The sequence below is a fragment of the Taurulus bubalis genome, assembly GCF_910589615.1.
Source record: "Taurulus bubalis genome assembly, chromosome: 8".
In the NCBI taxonomy this organism is placed as follows: Eukaryota; Metazoa; Chordata; class Actinopteri; order Perciformes; family Cottidae; genus Taurulus; species Taurulus bubalis.
This window is the reverse complement of record NC_136596.1, coordinates 14,661,463-14,678,786: the sequence shown is the minus strand read 5'-3', so window position 1 is coordinate 14,678,786 and position 17,324 is coordinate 14,661,463. Positions and strand designations below refer to the sequence as shown.

At 40.8% G+C, this 17,324-nt stretch overlaps 1 protein-coding gene across 1 annotated transcript; it reads left to right on the top strand.

The window, feature by feature from the left end:
• Nucleotides 1–2,063: 2,063 nt before the first annotated feature.
• On the top strand, nucleotides 2,064–16,744 carry inpp5l (inositol polyphosphate-5-phosphatase L; the record flags this gene model as incomplete). Its single annotated transcript, XM_079222659.1, has 16 exons — nucleotides 2,064–2,123; nucleotides 5,777–5,818; nucleotides 6,201–6,301; nucleotides 6,708–6,795; nucleotides 9,460–9,523; nucleotides 10,433–10,536; nucleotides 10,853–10,905; nucleotides 12,165–12,284; nucleotides 12,566–12,650; nucleotides 12,744–12,839; nucleotides 12,920–12,994; nucleotides 13,327–13,400; nucleotides 13,507–13,618; nucleotides 15,009–15,077; nucleotides 15,154–15,213; nucleotides 16,362–16,744. 15 exons carry the CDS (start codon nucleotides 2,064–2,066, stop codon nucleotides 15,193–15,195), a joined length of 1,185 nt encoding a protein of 394 aa, XP_079078785.1. The 3' UTR covers nucleotides 15,196–15,213; nucleotides 16,362–16,744.
• Nucleotides 16,745–17,324: the final 580 nt, after the last annotated feature.

The window sequence follows — 17,324 nt, the reverse complement described above, 5'->3', positions numbered from 1 at the left end:
TCAAGAATGTGACTCGATCTTTGACTTACGTTTTTTGTGTGTGTTTCTCCTACTGTTGAACATGTTTATTTTCCTCTGATACAGGCACAGAGGGGTGGTAAATATACAGTAGTAACGTGGCTGCAGGTGAATGTGTAGAATGTTATATACACTTGAGTAAATTACACCAGATAATATCTGTTATGCAGTGTTTAACAGATCCAATTGTATCCTAAGTATCGCATCTAAGGGTTAAAGATATTTTTCTTTCACTGGCAAATGTTTTCTATAATCAAAGCATTTTTCATTTGGTATTTTTAGAATTTACTGCTGCTGCTTTTCTGTGCTAATCTTGGCAAGCCATGACTTGTACCATTTCATGTCTGACTTGTTGTCCAATGGCCACCAGGCTGCTATAACACAGTCTGACATGAGGGTTGAAAGCTTTATTTTAAACCTTGTATATTTTGTATTCATTCCCTCGTGTACAATGTACTCGGGATCCAGTCTAAATAATATCTCTTTCTGGGGTATATGCTGCTGATTGTTTTTGCAGCGGCTTTATCCAAAACCCCGGCCTCTCCTCCTGGCTGCAATAAACTACCATGGTCCTTTCAGAGAGGTTTCCACTTTAACTCTCTTTGTTTCCAAACCGGTGATGGACATGGCAGCATTCTATTGCGTCTCTGTTGCAATAGTTTAAAATGGATGTGTTGACTTGGAGAATAAAGCACACAGTGCGCAGGGGAGGAGTGAGAGGAAGCAGGGGGAAGAGCTCAAAAGGCTGGCTGTGAAAACCATGCCATGGTTGAACGGCTCACTCACAGCACTATGGAGAGCCAGTGTTTGGCCCCCAGCCAGCTTTGCTTTACACCGGGCTGGAAGTCAGATTGCTGGGTGGCACAGATCCATTGACTCCAACTAAGACCTTTAAAGCTCTATGCTCCACTGGGTAGAGAAGACTATAGCTGTGTTGTTAAATAGTGGGGTGATTTAGCTGGTGTGATGAAAGTTGTAGGAATCAGGTTAGAACATGACTGACCTGAAGGCCATGCACGTAAAGCTAGTCCTACTGATAAAGCTTTACACAAGAGCAGTACATGGGCTGGGCAGTTGTTGCAATGTATGCAAAGGTAATATCAAGAATTACTGTTGAGCACACACAGAGGCAAAGGCACAAATACAGATAAGACCCCACTTGTTATGTAGTTTTGAGGTTTCCCAGTTGTTCAACAGCAAGGCGGGAGAACAATTAAAGTGAAAGCAAACTTCTCAGCAAAAGGATATTTAATTGAAAGAACAGTTTCACAGTGAGAAAATGAATAACTTCCTGTTGAGACTACACAGAATGAGAGTAGTGAGTCGAGTCATTTCAGTTCAGTTGAATGTCCTTTGGTAGTTACATTATTCACTGTGGTATTTTATATAATCTTACATATGATTATTGCATTAGAACAGTATTCAATAGGGGTTTATGTTGCGGTAATAACAGTCAAGCTGAGTAGATCATTTGCAATACGGGCCAAACGCACAGGTTTCTATGGCAGTCAAATAGTATAGGATTATCTTCAGAGGAGGTTACACGTTGGCTCAGTGGTCATAAAGTTGTCGTAAGCTCGCAGTAAAGGGGCGGAGGCGGAGCTGTTGCCTGTCACCGCTCGCTCGGTTATCTGCGCGCTCGTCGAGGCAGCAGCAGACATCCATGCAGGTTTAAGTCCGCTAAGAAGCGACTAGTCCAATTATCAGAGGAAGAGGAGGCGGAAAGCCACGCGCGAGGGCTGTTTAACTAACTAACTAACTCGCTGCTTCTCGGGCCGGACGATGGACACGAGCGCCGCGGCGGCATCTGACCTGATACCACGACAGCCCGCCATAACCAAACAAGTTGGACCAGCAGCGACACGGCGCCGCCAGTGACACGCCGGTGTGTTATTTAAAGCGGGTGCACCAGAGATTCGTTCCCTCGCTCAGTGGTAAGCCGTAGTAAACCCTCCCAGGAGAGTGTCAGCGCGAGGCCTGCACGTGCGTCACTCGGAGACGCCTTTGGAGTTCCCTCGGACCGGCGGTGAAGGTGACTCGTGAACATGGACGCGTTCACCGATGTGCTGCTCGTCACCGCAAATGTCGGGTCACTCTTTGACAATGTAAGTAGACCGGTAACATTAAAACTACACCAGACCGAAGCGCTGCCAGAGGATTATGGGTAATGCTATTTGGCTGATGGACATCATTATAGTCCAAAGGGTGAACAAAAGGCAAGTTGTGTACCTTGAGTCGACTCCTCGCGCACATCCTCACTCGCTTCATGACCTGTCACTTTAATTGCATTTTATATCTTATATTATACTGTCGAGTTACTCAGCTTTGTTTCTCAGTCTGTGGCACTGAAGGCCCAGCGAGGAAAACCTACTTGAACCCAACGTGTTTAAAGTCATTGTTTACTTTTTGCAAAGGGTTTTCTATATTATCACTATCACTATACAAGTGATTTGATTAACACACCGAAAAGTTACTTTTTGTAATGAATTACATAAATTAAGTCACTGTGTGAATAAAGTAAAAAAGTAATCTTCCTGATGAATGTTATTGGATCTATCTTATTGGTGTAACAGCATACCTCCCATGTTCACAGCATTTTGTGTTTGTCTTAGTTGACTGATTTAAAGTGTGTCTTAATTTGTTATATTGCCCTGGATATCTGTGACATCTCATGTCATTCAGTATTTGGGCATCTTCCAGATGCTCTAAAATAGTATTAGACACCCCCTTCCATTATTTATATAAATTAGTCCCGTGTGGACCCTTTACCCCAACTGCACATGTACAATCAATCCCTGTTGAAATACAGGGAGGGCCTGTGCTACTCAATAGTCAGTTTATAGCAGTATTATCTATTACACATATACGTGTATAATGTAATCTAAGTTCTAGTTTATAGCCTAGTCTTGAATGTATGTATCTTAGAAATATTGTAAACCCACTTTTTAAGGGATTAAAGAGCTTAAACTGTATTTGAACTATTATAAACAATGGTTTTCATTTTGGGCTTCTGCCGGGCTCACAGACCTTTAGACATTGCAGGGAGGCCTTTTACGCTCATGGAAATTTGGCTCAGGTCCATGTTTCCTGTTGCCAAATCTGGCTCAAATTTAAACATGTTGAATCCCATTGTGAGAGATATGTAAACAGATGAATATCTTCCCCGGGGGACTTGAGCTTTTCTACTAATTTAGGTCCCCTATTTCCATAAACACTCTGTAATGTTCACCCAGCCTTTGGAATAAGAGCTTGACCTTAAGCACATCACAGGGTAAATCCTATTTCTTTACAGAACTGGGACTAGCCGAGTGTCTTATCAGAGCAGTTTAGCCGGTGAGACAGTCTGCTACTCTTGCACAAGCAACATTTCAATGGCCCACCATAACAGTATCCTGGGTTATTTGTTGTATGCTTGTGTAATGAGACCCAGATGCATTGTATATATGGATTGTTACACAAAGCTTTCCTGTATGCAAATAAATGGCATCGGACAAATTATAATAAAAAGCATCAGTTGTTGGGACACAGTTTTGCCAAATACACATTTCAGACAATTTTTTTAATTTTCCGGCAGCTTTGAACAACAAAGCATTAACCTTATCATCATGCTGGATTCATGAAAGCTAACAGCTTCTTTGAAACAGAGCTGTTGGGGAAGCTTGCTTAAGATCTTGTTCATTGAACCCAGTCTTGTTGCCTGTTTGTTTGTTTTGTTGGTAGATTGTTTCAGGTTTTCCTCTAGTCTCTAACATGTTTCTCTGACTCGTAATGAGCATCGTGAGAATAATTGATGTATGAACTTTATCTCTCTCTCTATATATATATACATATATATATATAGATATATATATATATATCTATATATATATATATGAAGGAATCAGGGTCAGTGGACAGAGTCAATGATGTTGTCCTGTGTTCATGACTATGATAGTAGCTACAATGATGTGAGAGGAGTCCTTCTGGTTATAATCGCTGACCTGCAGTCATTCCTGCCATACTGCCATGCAAATACACTATGCAAAGCCATTTCTCAGCTAGTATGAATGCACATGGTGTCGCAAAAGATTGTCCATTACTTTGCGATGAGAAAAATTCTGAAGCGGGTGTGTAAGAAAGGACTTGTTCAAATGCCAGAGTTCATGAGAAGTTGCTTATGGTCTTGAAAAAGCCAAAGAAGCCACTTTTCATGTCAGAGGATTCTCTGGTATGAAAATCAAGAAGCTTTTAAGGTCAGTGTAACTGTGAGGTTAACATATATTTTTACTGAGCAGGTGGAGGGAGGTTTTTGTCACACCCCACTGTGTACTTGGGCTTTTGCTGTTAAGTAAATTCAGTTATTAACTAGTTTACAGCTACACAAGGCCACATGGTGTAGCTGTAAATGGATTTCTACCTGTGGTTCCAAACAGGAAACGGTCTGAGTCAGCCCCAATCTTGTTCGACAGATTGTTTTGATTAAAGGTTTATCCGCATGCTTTCGTCATACATGTTTAACACTATCCTCAGCTGTCAAATGGCCATGAAATGTGTGGATGATGGCCAGATTATAACAGGTGTAGCCACTTGAATGAAACTACATCCTGGAACACACAGGAAAATAGTTCCAGACAATCTTTTTTTTTCTTTTCTTCTTCTGCTCAGAGTTAATTATAGCTCTCAGTGTTTCCTTTCTGTGATTGATGACTTCCTGAATTCAATTTAACCCGCTGTAATGATAAAATCAGAAGCTATGATGATTTTTTGTTAATATATGTATATTATTAAATGTAAAGGTATTATTTCACGAATATATATATTCAATAAAACATCATAGCTTACTATTTTTTTTGCAGTTGAAGTATGACCCCATAATTAAAGCTTCTATAATCAATAGTTGTGCATTACCATGGGATAAATGAATATGTGTAAAGTTAAGGGCGGGCTCAGATTGACACTTCGTGCACTTGAAGATAATGTTGTGAGGAATGGAGCATGATGTCTGTAGACTTTCAAGTAGCCAGAGCTAGTTAACTTTCGCTTGACAGCTAAAATGCTTAAGCTTCTTTATCAAGTATATTTGTTTGTTATTACAGTATTGTACTGTATACTGTTATAGATTAGGGGATGCAACTAATGATTATTTTCATTGTCGATTAATCTGTCTATATTTCATTAATCGATTAGTTGTTTAATCTATTAAATGTCAGAAAATTGTGAAGAATATCAGTGTTTTCCATAGCCCAAGATGATGTGCAAAAAATAACTTTTTGTCCACAAATTCTAAAATATTCATGTTTAAGAAGCAGAAGCAATTTTTTCTTTAAAAAACAAAATAGTATACAAGATATACAGTGATGCTACAGCAGTATATGGATACCGTTGTGTGCAATAGCTGTTGTTGTCAGCTATGTTGCTAAGAAGGCTTTTGCCACACAGTCCATTGCTCCACTGTCGAAATGTGAAAACAGAAATGTGAGGAGGAACAGAAATGTCCTGAGGATAAGGAAGTGTGGAGTTGGGACAATAGCTATAAATGTGTGCTAATACCCCAAAAATATTCATTGGCACACGCATGATCAATAAATAACTTTTTGCGACCACATTAGCCATAACATCCTAACAATGTGATAATATTTCAGTTATGTGTTTACAGCTGGTTGCAATGCCCCCAAGTGGCCAAAACAATAAATGAATGCAGGTTTAATATTGGATTTTAGACCAGTTCTTCAAGAAACATTTCCTGCCTTTAATAGTTTTTCTCTTTGTCATTTTATAGGTGGGTGAAATCCAAAATGAGTGGTTACAAGAATTGTATAAGGTAAGTTGCCTTGCATTATTAAATCAATGTTCCATTTAGTATTTCCACTCATCACAGGCAGTGTCTCCCTTACTTTTTGTGGACAGTCTGGTGCAGTAAATAACAACTATGTTACAGTTGGTTCTGGCAGCATTACATTGGTGACATCCTAACATACAGAACGGCTCCATTTTTCTTCTGGAAAACGGATACTTTGTATCAACACAGTCATCGATAACAAAGCCACACCACAAATGAATTCACAGAAAAGCGTCACATGACCACTAGTGGATAGTTAACTTCATCCTGTAACACAGTGTTGACCCCCCTCACACCTCATTACTCTGTAATGCTGTAATGTAAAACCTGTAGAATACGACCTGTTTGTGCTGCTTTGTTGCAGACGATCCACAGCCACAACCCGAAGTTCATCGCCCTGCACTTCCAGGAGGTGGGAGGAAAGGACTATATGGCCAACATGGGCCATGCCGAAAACTTCTTTCGGTAAGATTTATATGCTACTCACAATCCATGTTGCTCAGTGAAGTCATTGTTCACCATGTGTTTGATACAATCACAAGCTTTAAGGAAAAGAGTCTCTTTATTTTTTATTTAATTAACTTCTTTTAAATAGGGCTACAGTACTTATTTTCATTATTGATTAATCTTCCTGATTCTCCATTCATTGTTTAATAGTTTGATTCTATAAAATATAAAAACAGTGAAAAATAGCTTGTTTGCATCACAAAACATTCCCAAACCCAAAAATATTCACTTTATATAATCACAGAAGATTAAGAAATGTCTAGCCTTTCAAAAGCTAGAATCAGTTAAACTTTAAAACAATTGACGAAGCTCTTCAGCGCTGTATGAAAGGCAACAAACTTGTTTGCTCTACTGTTGTTTTCAGGAACATCGAGTCCAGTGAGGAAATGAAAGACTTTGACAGGGTCTGCATCTATGTGGACAACCAGTTCCAAGCAGAAGACAGCTTCACGGTAAGAAACACACTGATGTCACATGTAGTTCACATGTACTTCCACCAGATGGAGTCCTCCTCCATGTTAGTGCTCAGAGGTAGCTGGAGGTGTTGGATGTAACCTGCTGATGCTGATGAGTAAAAAGTAGGAGTTGGTTGCTGGTCAACGCTTTAGAAAAGTGTGCGGAGACCTCAATAGAACATTTGTAAATACATAGAGTTATTAGATTTGGTTTTAGCAGGGGGGGGTTACAAAAGAAGAAAAGCATAAAAAACGAACAGACATGAAAAAAACATCGTCGGGGAGATTAGAGTACAATGAAGTGAGCTCATAGAACATCTCAAATGCCATCACAAAGGAAATCAGAGTGTAATAAATTATTATTAGCAGGAAGTTGTTTTTTGGCAAGTCTGTCATAGGATGTTTTGATCAAACCAAGAATAGCCTTTCAGTTAGTACAATTGTTGTACATTCTCAATGAAGATAAAAGGGACAAAAACACTTGAAATATTACACAATCGGAAGTATCAGTCCATATTTGTTGTGTGTGAGAGGATGTTTGTGTCATTTGTTGGGTTTCATCCAGCACTGCACCATCTCAGACATACCACAGGCGTATGCAAGGGTGGGGCATTGATCTTAAGGATAGTATGAAACAATGTTGTATTACTCATCTCTAAGTCTCGATAGAAGAAGTGTGATGCTCTGGTCATGGGGCTCAACCTCAATCATAACAGCTAATCCGTGCCTCTTGCTTGCAACTTTTCTGTCTTTTCCTTGAAATTGAACTTGTGTTAGGAGTTGCTCATAACGGGTTTGTCAGCCTTAGTTTGTCTGAAATTCTGCCCTGGTTGGGAGTAACACCTCCCGGGTTATGAAAAGTGGCTGAGCATTTCATAAACTATTAACCCTTACTCCTCCCATGTGATACCCCGACACTGGACGTCTGACAGTAGGGGTCAATGGCTGCATCTGTAGACTGAAGGTGTGTGAAGTAAAAAGGAGAACGTCAACGGCCAGGTGTGGGGGGAGACAGGCCAAAGTCAATACATTTAACTCTAGATTAAAACTATTGATCCCAGCCCATTTGTGCACAATAAATAAAGTGTGAGGGGGGTTGTTGGAAGACAGCCGGGACTAAGTTTCCCCTGCGCTGGAGTGTTCGCACCCTCCACTGTTTGCCCTGAGAGGGTTGCAGCCCCCACCACCCCCACCCCTCCTAATGCCTCATTCTCATTTCGTCGGTGCCACCTGCATTGATTTTCAATTTATTTCCCCCTGGCTGCGGATCATCAGTTATATGGCCAAGAGAGAGTTTGGGGGGTTCTCCTTTCACTGGGGCTGCAGGGGTAGAGGGGGCTGACTTGCATGCATTCCCAGTACAAATGGTGTTTTGATAAAAAATCACTTGTAAGTCAATATTTTTTTATTAAACTGTGCACAAACCTGATTGATGAAGATAGGTGTTTGGCAGAGTATGTGGAGGAGATTGTGTATCTGAGTTTGAGTGTGTGTGTGTGTGTGTGTGTGTGTGTGTGTGTGTGTGTGTGTGTGTGTGTGTGTGTGTGTGAGATCCAACATAAACTAGAAACAGAACAGTTCTCCTGAGCTAATTATCAGAAAAGAGTCATTAAATCCTCCCTAAAAATCAAATGTTTGCACTGGTTGTTAACTGAAATTATATATATATTGTTTACTTGCTTCTCAGAAACATAATTTGTTCAGCTTTTAGTTTGAGCATTAAGTTACCAACCCTATCAGACTCCATGACTCAAGCCTTAGTTTGGACAAGTTGGTCACTAATTGCCGTTCACTGGAGCCGACCACATGACACTTCCATTTTATTAAATGAGGATGACTTTGGCACTGATGATAAATGATCTCTTCAGGGAGAGATCTCTCATGCTCTGGCTAGATGTTTGTGAGTGCACAGTGGTCCGTCACGCCCCGAGCCCTCTGAGCGCTGGCTGATTTTTCTTCGGCCCCCAGTCACAGTGGCAGCGCTGGCAGACAGCAGGCCTACTGCTTAATACCTTTTAAATTGTTTTAATTTTCTGTCTTTATTGATCTCACAGGGCATGATTAATCAGATCAGTGGAGCAGGCAGTTAGTACATTAAAAATTGTCAGCCCCATGTCAAGGATGATTGGGTGCTGAAGTGTGTGTATGAGGTGGGAACGGGGGGGTGCAGTATGTGGATGTGTTGTGCAGTTATGTGTTCACTTTGAACGTCTCTATTCTTTAAAATTTCATGTGTCCTTGGTAGAGTAACAATATACTGTGGATCGTTCAATACGAGGCTCACAATTCAGCTCCCATGATGGGGAAATGAACCATTCAATTCATCATCTCAGAGCTTGAGTTGAGAAGATGATTGTGATGTTTAGGTTTCAATGTGGATCGCTGTTGTGGAACCGCTCTAAATGGGTCAGACAGAGCTAAAATGTTCCAGTTAAAACTGTTAAATACCATAGTTTGATGAAGTTTAATGCTGCTGAAAATAGGAATATGTAAGGCTCACTTCCAGGCCCCTTTGTTGGACTAAACATGGATGTTCTTCTGTTGTATGCAGCAAGTTTCTGCACTGACATTACATTTTCACCTTTATTTGACAGGGGACAGTGTATAAATATGTTTTGTTGTTGTAACGCTTCTGTTCTTTATTTCTCTCTCTCTCCGCAGGCTTTGGGGAGCTTCTACTTCATACACAAGACACTGAAAAACATCTATCAGTATGATTTTAATGGTAAAAACGTTACTCCTTATCAGTGATGCACCGATCCAACTTTTTCAGTCCCGTTACCTTGGTATCTGCCAATGGCGAGTATTGATCTGATACCAGTGTTTAAATAATAAGACGTATGCCTCCCTGTGTGGTAGTGACTGGGATCATTTGTTTATGTGTAAGGCAACATCAGGCTTGACTTAAACATTGCTTTGTCATACAAAACATAACAATTGAATACACAGATACTAATTGTCATTTATTAAAATAATGGAATCCGACCCAACTATTTGAGTGAGTGTCGAACAAATGAGTATCGGTGCATCTCTACTCGTTTGCAATGATTCTTTTATTCTTTTATTATTTGTATGCTGTCAAAAAAATTCTAATTTTGAGTCTCAACCATTCCTCTTGCATCCTGTACTGTGTTGGTAATGGCTTGTACCCTCAATGGAGTAAGAGCAATGTTGCATATGATTGGCAAGATTCTTGTCATTTGTTTATCAGGATATTCAGGACATTTCTATTTGTATAATGAAAGTTTGATGGCCCACCCTTTTTTGCCAGATATTTGCAAAGAACCTGAATTTAAAGTGGAGCTGTTATTTTCCTGCTGCATAGTCCAGTCACGTTAGGCGTGAAAAAGCTTCTCAGAAAAGCTTATGGAAGAACCATAAACATCCTGCAGCTGCCACTCGCTGTGTGGCCCAAACCGATTGTTGTTCACCAAACACAGTCTAATGGCTTGCTTATAGATCCTCTCATCACGTATGCCGCTCTGATGAGGTTAACACCAGTTTATTGATTGCTGTTTGCATGTTTTCTCACTCTTTTACATGTCATACCCCCTCACCCACCCGTCTCTCTCTCTCTCTCTCTCTGTCTCTCTCTCTCTGTCTCTCCCACACACACACACACATACACACATAGTTAAGGATTTTAAAGCAGTGTCGGGACAGAACAAGCATGTGGGCTCTCTGGACGGAGTCACCACAGTGGAGAAAGAAAAATTCCCAAAGAATTTCTGGCCTGATGTGAGTATGTGTGTGCGTGTGCGTGTGCGTGTGTGTGTGTGTGTGTGTGTGTGTGTGTGTGTGTGCGTGCGTGCGTGCGTGTGTGCGTGTGTGCGTGAGAGAGAGAGAGAGTGCAGGTGTGGGGAGGGGAGGGGTACGTAAGGGCCAAAGGGAGATGTTGGGACAAATGAGTCTACTGGGGCAGTAGGGGCTGTCTACCCGCTCTGGCAGGGAGATGAGACAAATTATGTGAAAGAATCAATAATTATCAGTTTGGCCCTTCAAAGACACGGCTTACTGCTGTTTAGTGACTCACTCTCATTTGTCTCTGTTGCAGTTCAAGTGGTCCAGAAAGGGCTTCATGAGGACCCGCTGGATTATACACAACCAGTACGTACTGTGCACTAACCGTACCTTGATTTAATTTCAAAAGTAAACCATGGACTCAACTCACTTGGCGGCTTTTGGGAAATCCAGTTATTGAAAAAACTGTTCTGATGAACAAGCTCTCTTGTGACCAAGCAGGTTGCTTTGCTCAAACAGGTTTGAAAGCCAGTGTGTTCATCTGTTGTGGGCCCTCAATACATATAAACAAAGAAACCCTGGTTTGATACAACAGCTGTCAAAGTTCTTCAAAACGAGAAATTAAGAAAAGGAGATCCTGACTGATTTATTCTTCATAAAACTAAGGACAGTCTGTTTTCCTTTGTGTTTCCAACCTAGCCCAGAGGAGGGCTGGGTATTTTTTTAGAAACGTTTCAATACGAGTGGCAAGACACTACACTTTTTAATCATTAAAAAATATATTTTTCCAACCTTAATTTGAGATTCATGAATCTCTTTTAAAGCTCATTGTTTTGCTTGTCTAACTCACAATTTTACTGAGCTCTTACTGCACTCAGAAACAATTACTCAGTGCTGCTGCAGTGGTTCAAACTCACACCGTCTGTTTTCACAACACCCCAATCACCATTTTCATCTGCGTTGTACCCCGTGGATGTTTGAACAACTTTGAAATTATCCACGTAGTTTGGCAACTAAACCCTTCAATTAAAATTGATCAACTATTTAATATGCATAGCCAATGCAGCATGGTGCCCTGCTGCCAACCCCGATCATATACTGAATGTTACTTGATGCAAACACATTTTTGTATAAGAACAGTAGTTTTGAAACCATTGAATTGAAGTAAATTAAGCTAAATATGACTCTGAATTTAACTAAGATACATCTGCTGCTACAGCTGTCGTGTTTCCTGGGAACTGTAGTCACTATTTGCTCTACTAGGTTGCCAGCTGGGGGTAATAACAAAAGGAGCCCACAATCTGTGTGCCACAAGATCATACTGTGAGTCAACCCAGTCAGCCTTTGTTGGATGCACATTAATTGTTTTTCAGTGACAGCCAAAGAAAAAAAGCGAACCCTCGGCACATAGGCAAATGTGCTTGTTTGTGGACTCAGCCTTAACACCGACGCACTTGCCGATAAGAAAGCTCCTCATGAGTGACACCCGTGTTGGCACACATACAGACAGACACACTCACCTATCAGATGTCAGGCTTTGGTGTTATCTAATTGTTTCCTGTTTCCTTCTCTACCTGCCACAGATCACCATATTCTGTCCGTGTGCTTGTGTGTGTTCTTCACAGAGGTCTGGACTTGGTCAATGTCCACCTGTTCCACGATGCTTCCAACCTCATTGCCTGCAACTCCAGTCCATCCATTTACTCCGCCAACCGCAAAAACGCTCTCAGATATGTCATCAACAGGTCGGACTTCCAGCTGCACACAACTATGAAAAATTCAAAACCTGACTGTGAAATGTTTAAGATGGCGGAAAACACACACTGAGTCAAAACAAAGAACAATCATTAGGAGTCCTTGCTTGACTGAATGACCTCTATGATTGAACTATGTTGTACTATTCTTGGCTAATACCATCATGTAAACAGGATATTTCAGGGATGTACATAAACTCTGGCCTTTGAATGGAATATTCTGAAAATAATATGATATTCTTGTGAATTTATATACACATTTGGACTTCCAGGATATCCGATAGCCGCTATACTCCTCTGCCTTACATCCTGTTTGGAGATTTCAACTTCCGTCTGGACACACTTAGTCTGGTCCAGGTGTGTAACATCTTTTGTACTGAAGCTCAGATGATGGGGATGTGTATCAGCCTGGCATAACACCCTTTCTTGTTTTTGTGATTCTGTGAGCAGCATTTGTCCACCGCGGCAGATGTGCAGACAGTGAAGAAGCAGTGCGGTAATGAAGTGGAGAAGATCATCTGTGAAGAAAAAGACAATGACCACCAGGTGATTAAACCAGTTCTGTTAAGACAGCTGACATTTTGTTTTTAGCGCTGCATTCACTTCACCTGCTTTCTTACTAACAGGTGCTGCTCCACATTGAGGAGAAGCTGTTCGCCTACCTGCACCAGACGGTGTTCAGGGAGGACAACGGCAGAGCGGTGAGGACTGACCTTTCACCCACATCGATGAGCGACACCACAGAAAAACTCTGTGCTGTTACTGTAACCTACGATACAACAGGCTGCTTAGCAACTATCTGGCATGTCTTCACAGATTTTAGATTAGGGCCTTTCAGCGTAAATACAGTCATATGAATGACAGTAGAGTAAATAGAAAAAGTCTGAGGTAAACAAAACTGTGATAACTTTGACAGTAAACTGGGTTTTCACCCGCGCTTAAGTTCTACTCACTCACTTAAGTGCACTCACTCACGTTTTTAATGTGTTGAGATTTCCTGTTGGGCTAATCAGTAATGGCCTCTATCCCTCAGCTTTTAAAGTATGACAAAGAAGTCACAGCCTTTCAAGATGTTATTAAGGAAGAGGACATCAAGTTTCCACCCAGGTAACCGAGCGAGATGCTGCAACACACTGTGTGTAAACTCCCACTTCTGTTGTTATCCCTTAAACACAATAATAAGTCTCTCTCTCTCTCTCTCTCTCTCTCCCAGCTACCCCTACAGTGAGGAGTACACCAAACCGACCCAGTACATGAACACTCGCTGTCCTGCCTGGTGTGATCGTGTCCTCATGTCGCACAATGCCCAAGAACTCATCCACAAGGTCAGTCAGTCAAAGCTACTATCATTGTGTTTAAAGCTGATAATTTATCACTTTCTGCAGGTTAGCTGTCGTAACACTTTCACACAAAGTGCAAAACATATTCTCTGATAAAAGGCTTATATATACACAGTTTAATGAAGGATTGCAACTTCCCAAACGGTTATTTGTTGTCAGATAATCCTCAGTGACTGGTGGACCTTTCTGCCATTGTTCAAACAATGTTTACATTCTCACATGGCTAGCAATTTCATTTTAAGATTAGTGTCATTTATCTTAAATGCTAACCATATGTTGTATACTTAGCTAGTACACAAATGAAGCGTCAACATCTTTATATCCCTTATCTAATTCACTATCAGGGCCACAGGAAGTGATTCTGATAGTAAATGATAGTAAATGCACTCCAGTAGCTGGCACACATTTCAACTTTTGCTGAACGGCTTGACAAAGTTTTGTTTCAGTGAAATAACAGTTTGATGTTACATTCTATGTTTGCATTCTTTTAATAATAGTAGTAATGAGAAATACACTTTGATACAAGAACAGTACTGTTTTTTTTTATTTCCTCATTCTCACAGAAAAAAATCATATATAAAGCCATTTAGTGGACATTTTACAACAAAGTCAGCTGGAAACATGGACAATTTGCATTTTCAGCCACTTCATGAAACTATTGTTAGCTTTATTGGCTACCTTGTGGCTTGTAACAGCTGAAAAGCAATAGTCCCTGGCTACAGATAAGAAGCCTGTTTTGTCTGGCAATATTCAATCAATTCTTTGTGGTAAATCTGTCACCTTCATTATAACGTACTCTGTGACAAGCTTGACATAGCAACAGTAACTGTGGGGCGTAGGGTTTAGAAAGATTAGATTCAACTTTACTGTCATTGCACAGACTACAGGTACTAAGACAATTACATTCAGTTTAACATCTAACCAGAAGTGCAAAAAGCAGTAAGTGCAAAATATATTTAAAATATTAAATATAATATAGTAAGGGGTATATGAGTACACAAGATATATACATTATGACAGTATTATTGTTATTAACAGTGTGAATCAATACACTAAGATATATACAGTATAAACATGGTAGACAGTGCAGGTATACATATAATATAGTGCAGAGTGTGTAATGCTAATACCGTAGTAAGAGAGGATATACTGAATAAACAGCTTGAGGTATGTATGTATGTATGTATGTATAGTGAATGCACGACAGATCCCATATTTAAACCAAATGTTACGGCCTGGTCATCACATTATCATGTAGTAACAACACTCAGCAATACAGATGACATACAAACTAAAATAAGTTATAGATATAAGCTTTTATGTTTAATGCCACATTTTATTTCCTTTGTTACTAAAGGACCATTCTTCTTCTCAGGGAGATGACGGTGAAAAGAGCATTGTTTACAACACAATGGGTCCTAATGTCTGTATGGGAGACCATAAGGTAACTGTTTAAAAAGCGCAACTATTGTGCAGGCAAACAAACAATGTGGAGTAACTCTGGTGTGTTTTTCTTGTAGCCGGTTTTCTTGTTCTTCTTACTGAAGACAAATGGCCATTGACTTGGATCCTTCTCAATGGTAAGAGCATGTGCCAGTGAGTGTGTTTATACTGTCCAGCATGTCGAAGTGTGTGTGTGTGTGTGTGTGTGTGTGTGTGTGTGTGTGTGTGTGTGTGTGTGTGTGTGTGTGTGTGTCTCTCTATGTGGCGATTCCAGAGGGGGGGATTCAGCGTGTGAGAGCGATCACAGTAATCTTGCTCATGTCCCCAGAGAGCAATAACCCAGGCTGGCCCATTGGAGTCGAGATATGAACTAAGATGAAGTGCCTGCGGGACACGAGCGCTCCTTTGTGTCCAGCGTAGTCGGACCACAAGCGATCAGCACCTTTCACTGATCTATGTCTATCGAATCCTCTCCACTGTCACTCTGGTGGCGACACACTAAGTGCATTGCTGGCCCGCTTTTCATTAATTACAATCTGGATAGTCGGCCGGAGAGACATGAATTGTGCCGGACAGCGTATTGGCATTTTTACGGCCATGATTGTTGTTGTCTTGCCGTTTGCATTTATCTTTTTGGGATGGACTGCTTTTTCATGAGTGTCCTTTTTCAGGGAGCTGCAAAATAATGAGTCTATGCAATGAAGGGACTTAGAAGATCCTGCAACCCGTCCTTTTGTGTTTGACATTTTGAGACACAGACCAAGTTAATTCCAGTGCAGCAGTATTTCTGTATTTCTCAGACTACATTTTAAGTAAATATCTTGCATTGTATATACAATGCTTACAGTGTAAAACATTTTACATCTTAAACGTATTGAATTAAATAGAGGGGTTACATAACAGATTAATTTGTCATGTGGGATTGGTTAGCTCGTTTCCAAAGGGAGGTGCTTTCTTTTGGCCCTGGCTTGGTATTAATAATCATATAATAGGGTAGACTCTTTTATAATCCCCGTCAGCAAGATACTCTGGCCCACCCACTGCATCCTGCACCTGCACTGTGAATTACTTGGAAAGGAAAGAAGCATTATCTCACTGGTTGAATGGAACCCCAGCACTATTCTCGTGTGTGTGTGTGTGTGTGTGTGTGTGTGTGTGTGTGTGTGTGTGTGTGTGTGTGTGTGTGTGTGTGTGTGTGTGTGTGTGTGTGTGTGTGTGTGTGTGTGTGTGTGTGTGTGTGTGTGTGTGTGTGTTCTGCAGGACTATAACCGCACCATCCCCACAGCTCTTCCTCAGTATCAGTACCAGAGGGTAATCAGCATGATGGTTACCCGGCACAAACCCACCCATCCAGCCAGCAGCAGGTCTGGATTCAGCTCGAACCCGCTGTGAAAACCCCGTCCTCACATCCCTAGTGTCTCACATCTGACGGTCTCACTGCCACATGCTGTCGACCGCAGCCCGAGTGACACGATCACTGATTTATCAGCAGCTGGTATGGACCTCTGGTGCAGTTTTCCAGATTATCTACTCACTCTCAGATCTTAAATCCTGTCAGCACCACCGAGGATGTTCCTGCTATTCCTGCCTGCATCCATGGAGACAAAGAAATTATGTAAAGACTGAAGTGTCACTGTGCATCCGCCCCTTTACATGGATGTGTATGCAAACCATTGTTACTTTTTCCTGATTGTAGTTGCATTTGTAGTTGCACGTTTCTTTTTTACAATGCCTTTTTCTTACAGGCAGCGTCAGACAAACCCTACCACAAATGTACTCATTCCCTATTGGGCCAAAATAGTTTTGTAAATGTCCTCAGCCAGTCAGACCATTTTGTACCAACTGGGCTGAACACTTAAGAGGTTTTCAATTAGCCGTTTAATTCAGTCAATCAGAATCCAGTATCATGAAACTGCTGTAAATAATGTTTAGCTGAACATTATAAACAACAATATTATACAATCATGAAAACTAAAAAATACAGGATCTCTAATATCAAGTATTGGACCACGGCCACTGACTATGTGCGTATGCTTTTATTTTACACTATTTTTAATTCTGAAATTATTATTTAAAGTTGACTAGGGAAACTTTGTTGAGGAAGGCTGCTAAATCAGTTGCACTTGCAATATAAATTTGGGCAGAGGGCACATCACAGTTTTTTGTTATCTTGCTGATGTACTCTACGTACTTGTAGCTACTCTATTTTCTCACAGTGGCTTTAATTAGGTCACATATCTCTTGATTA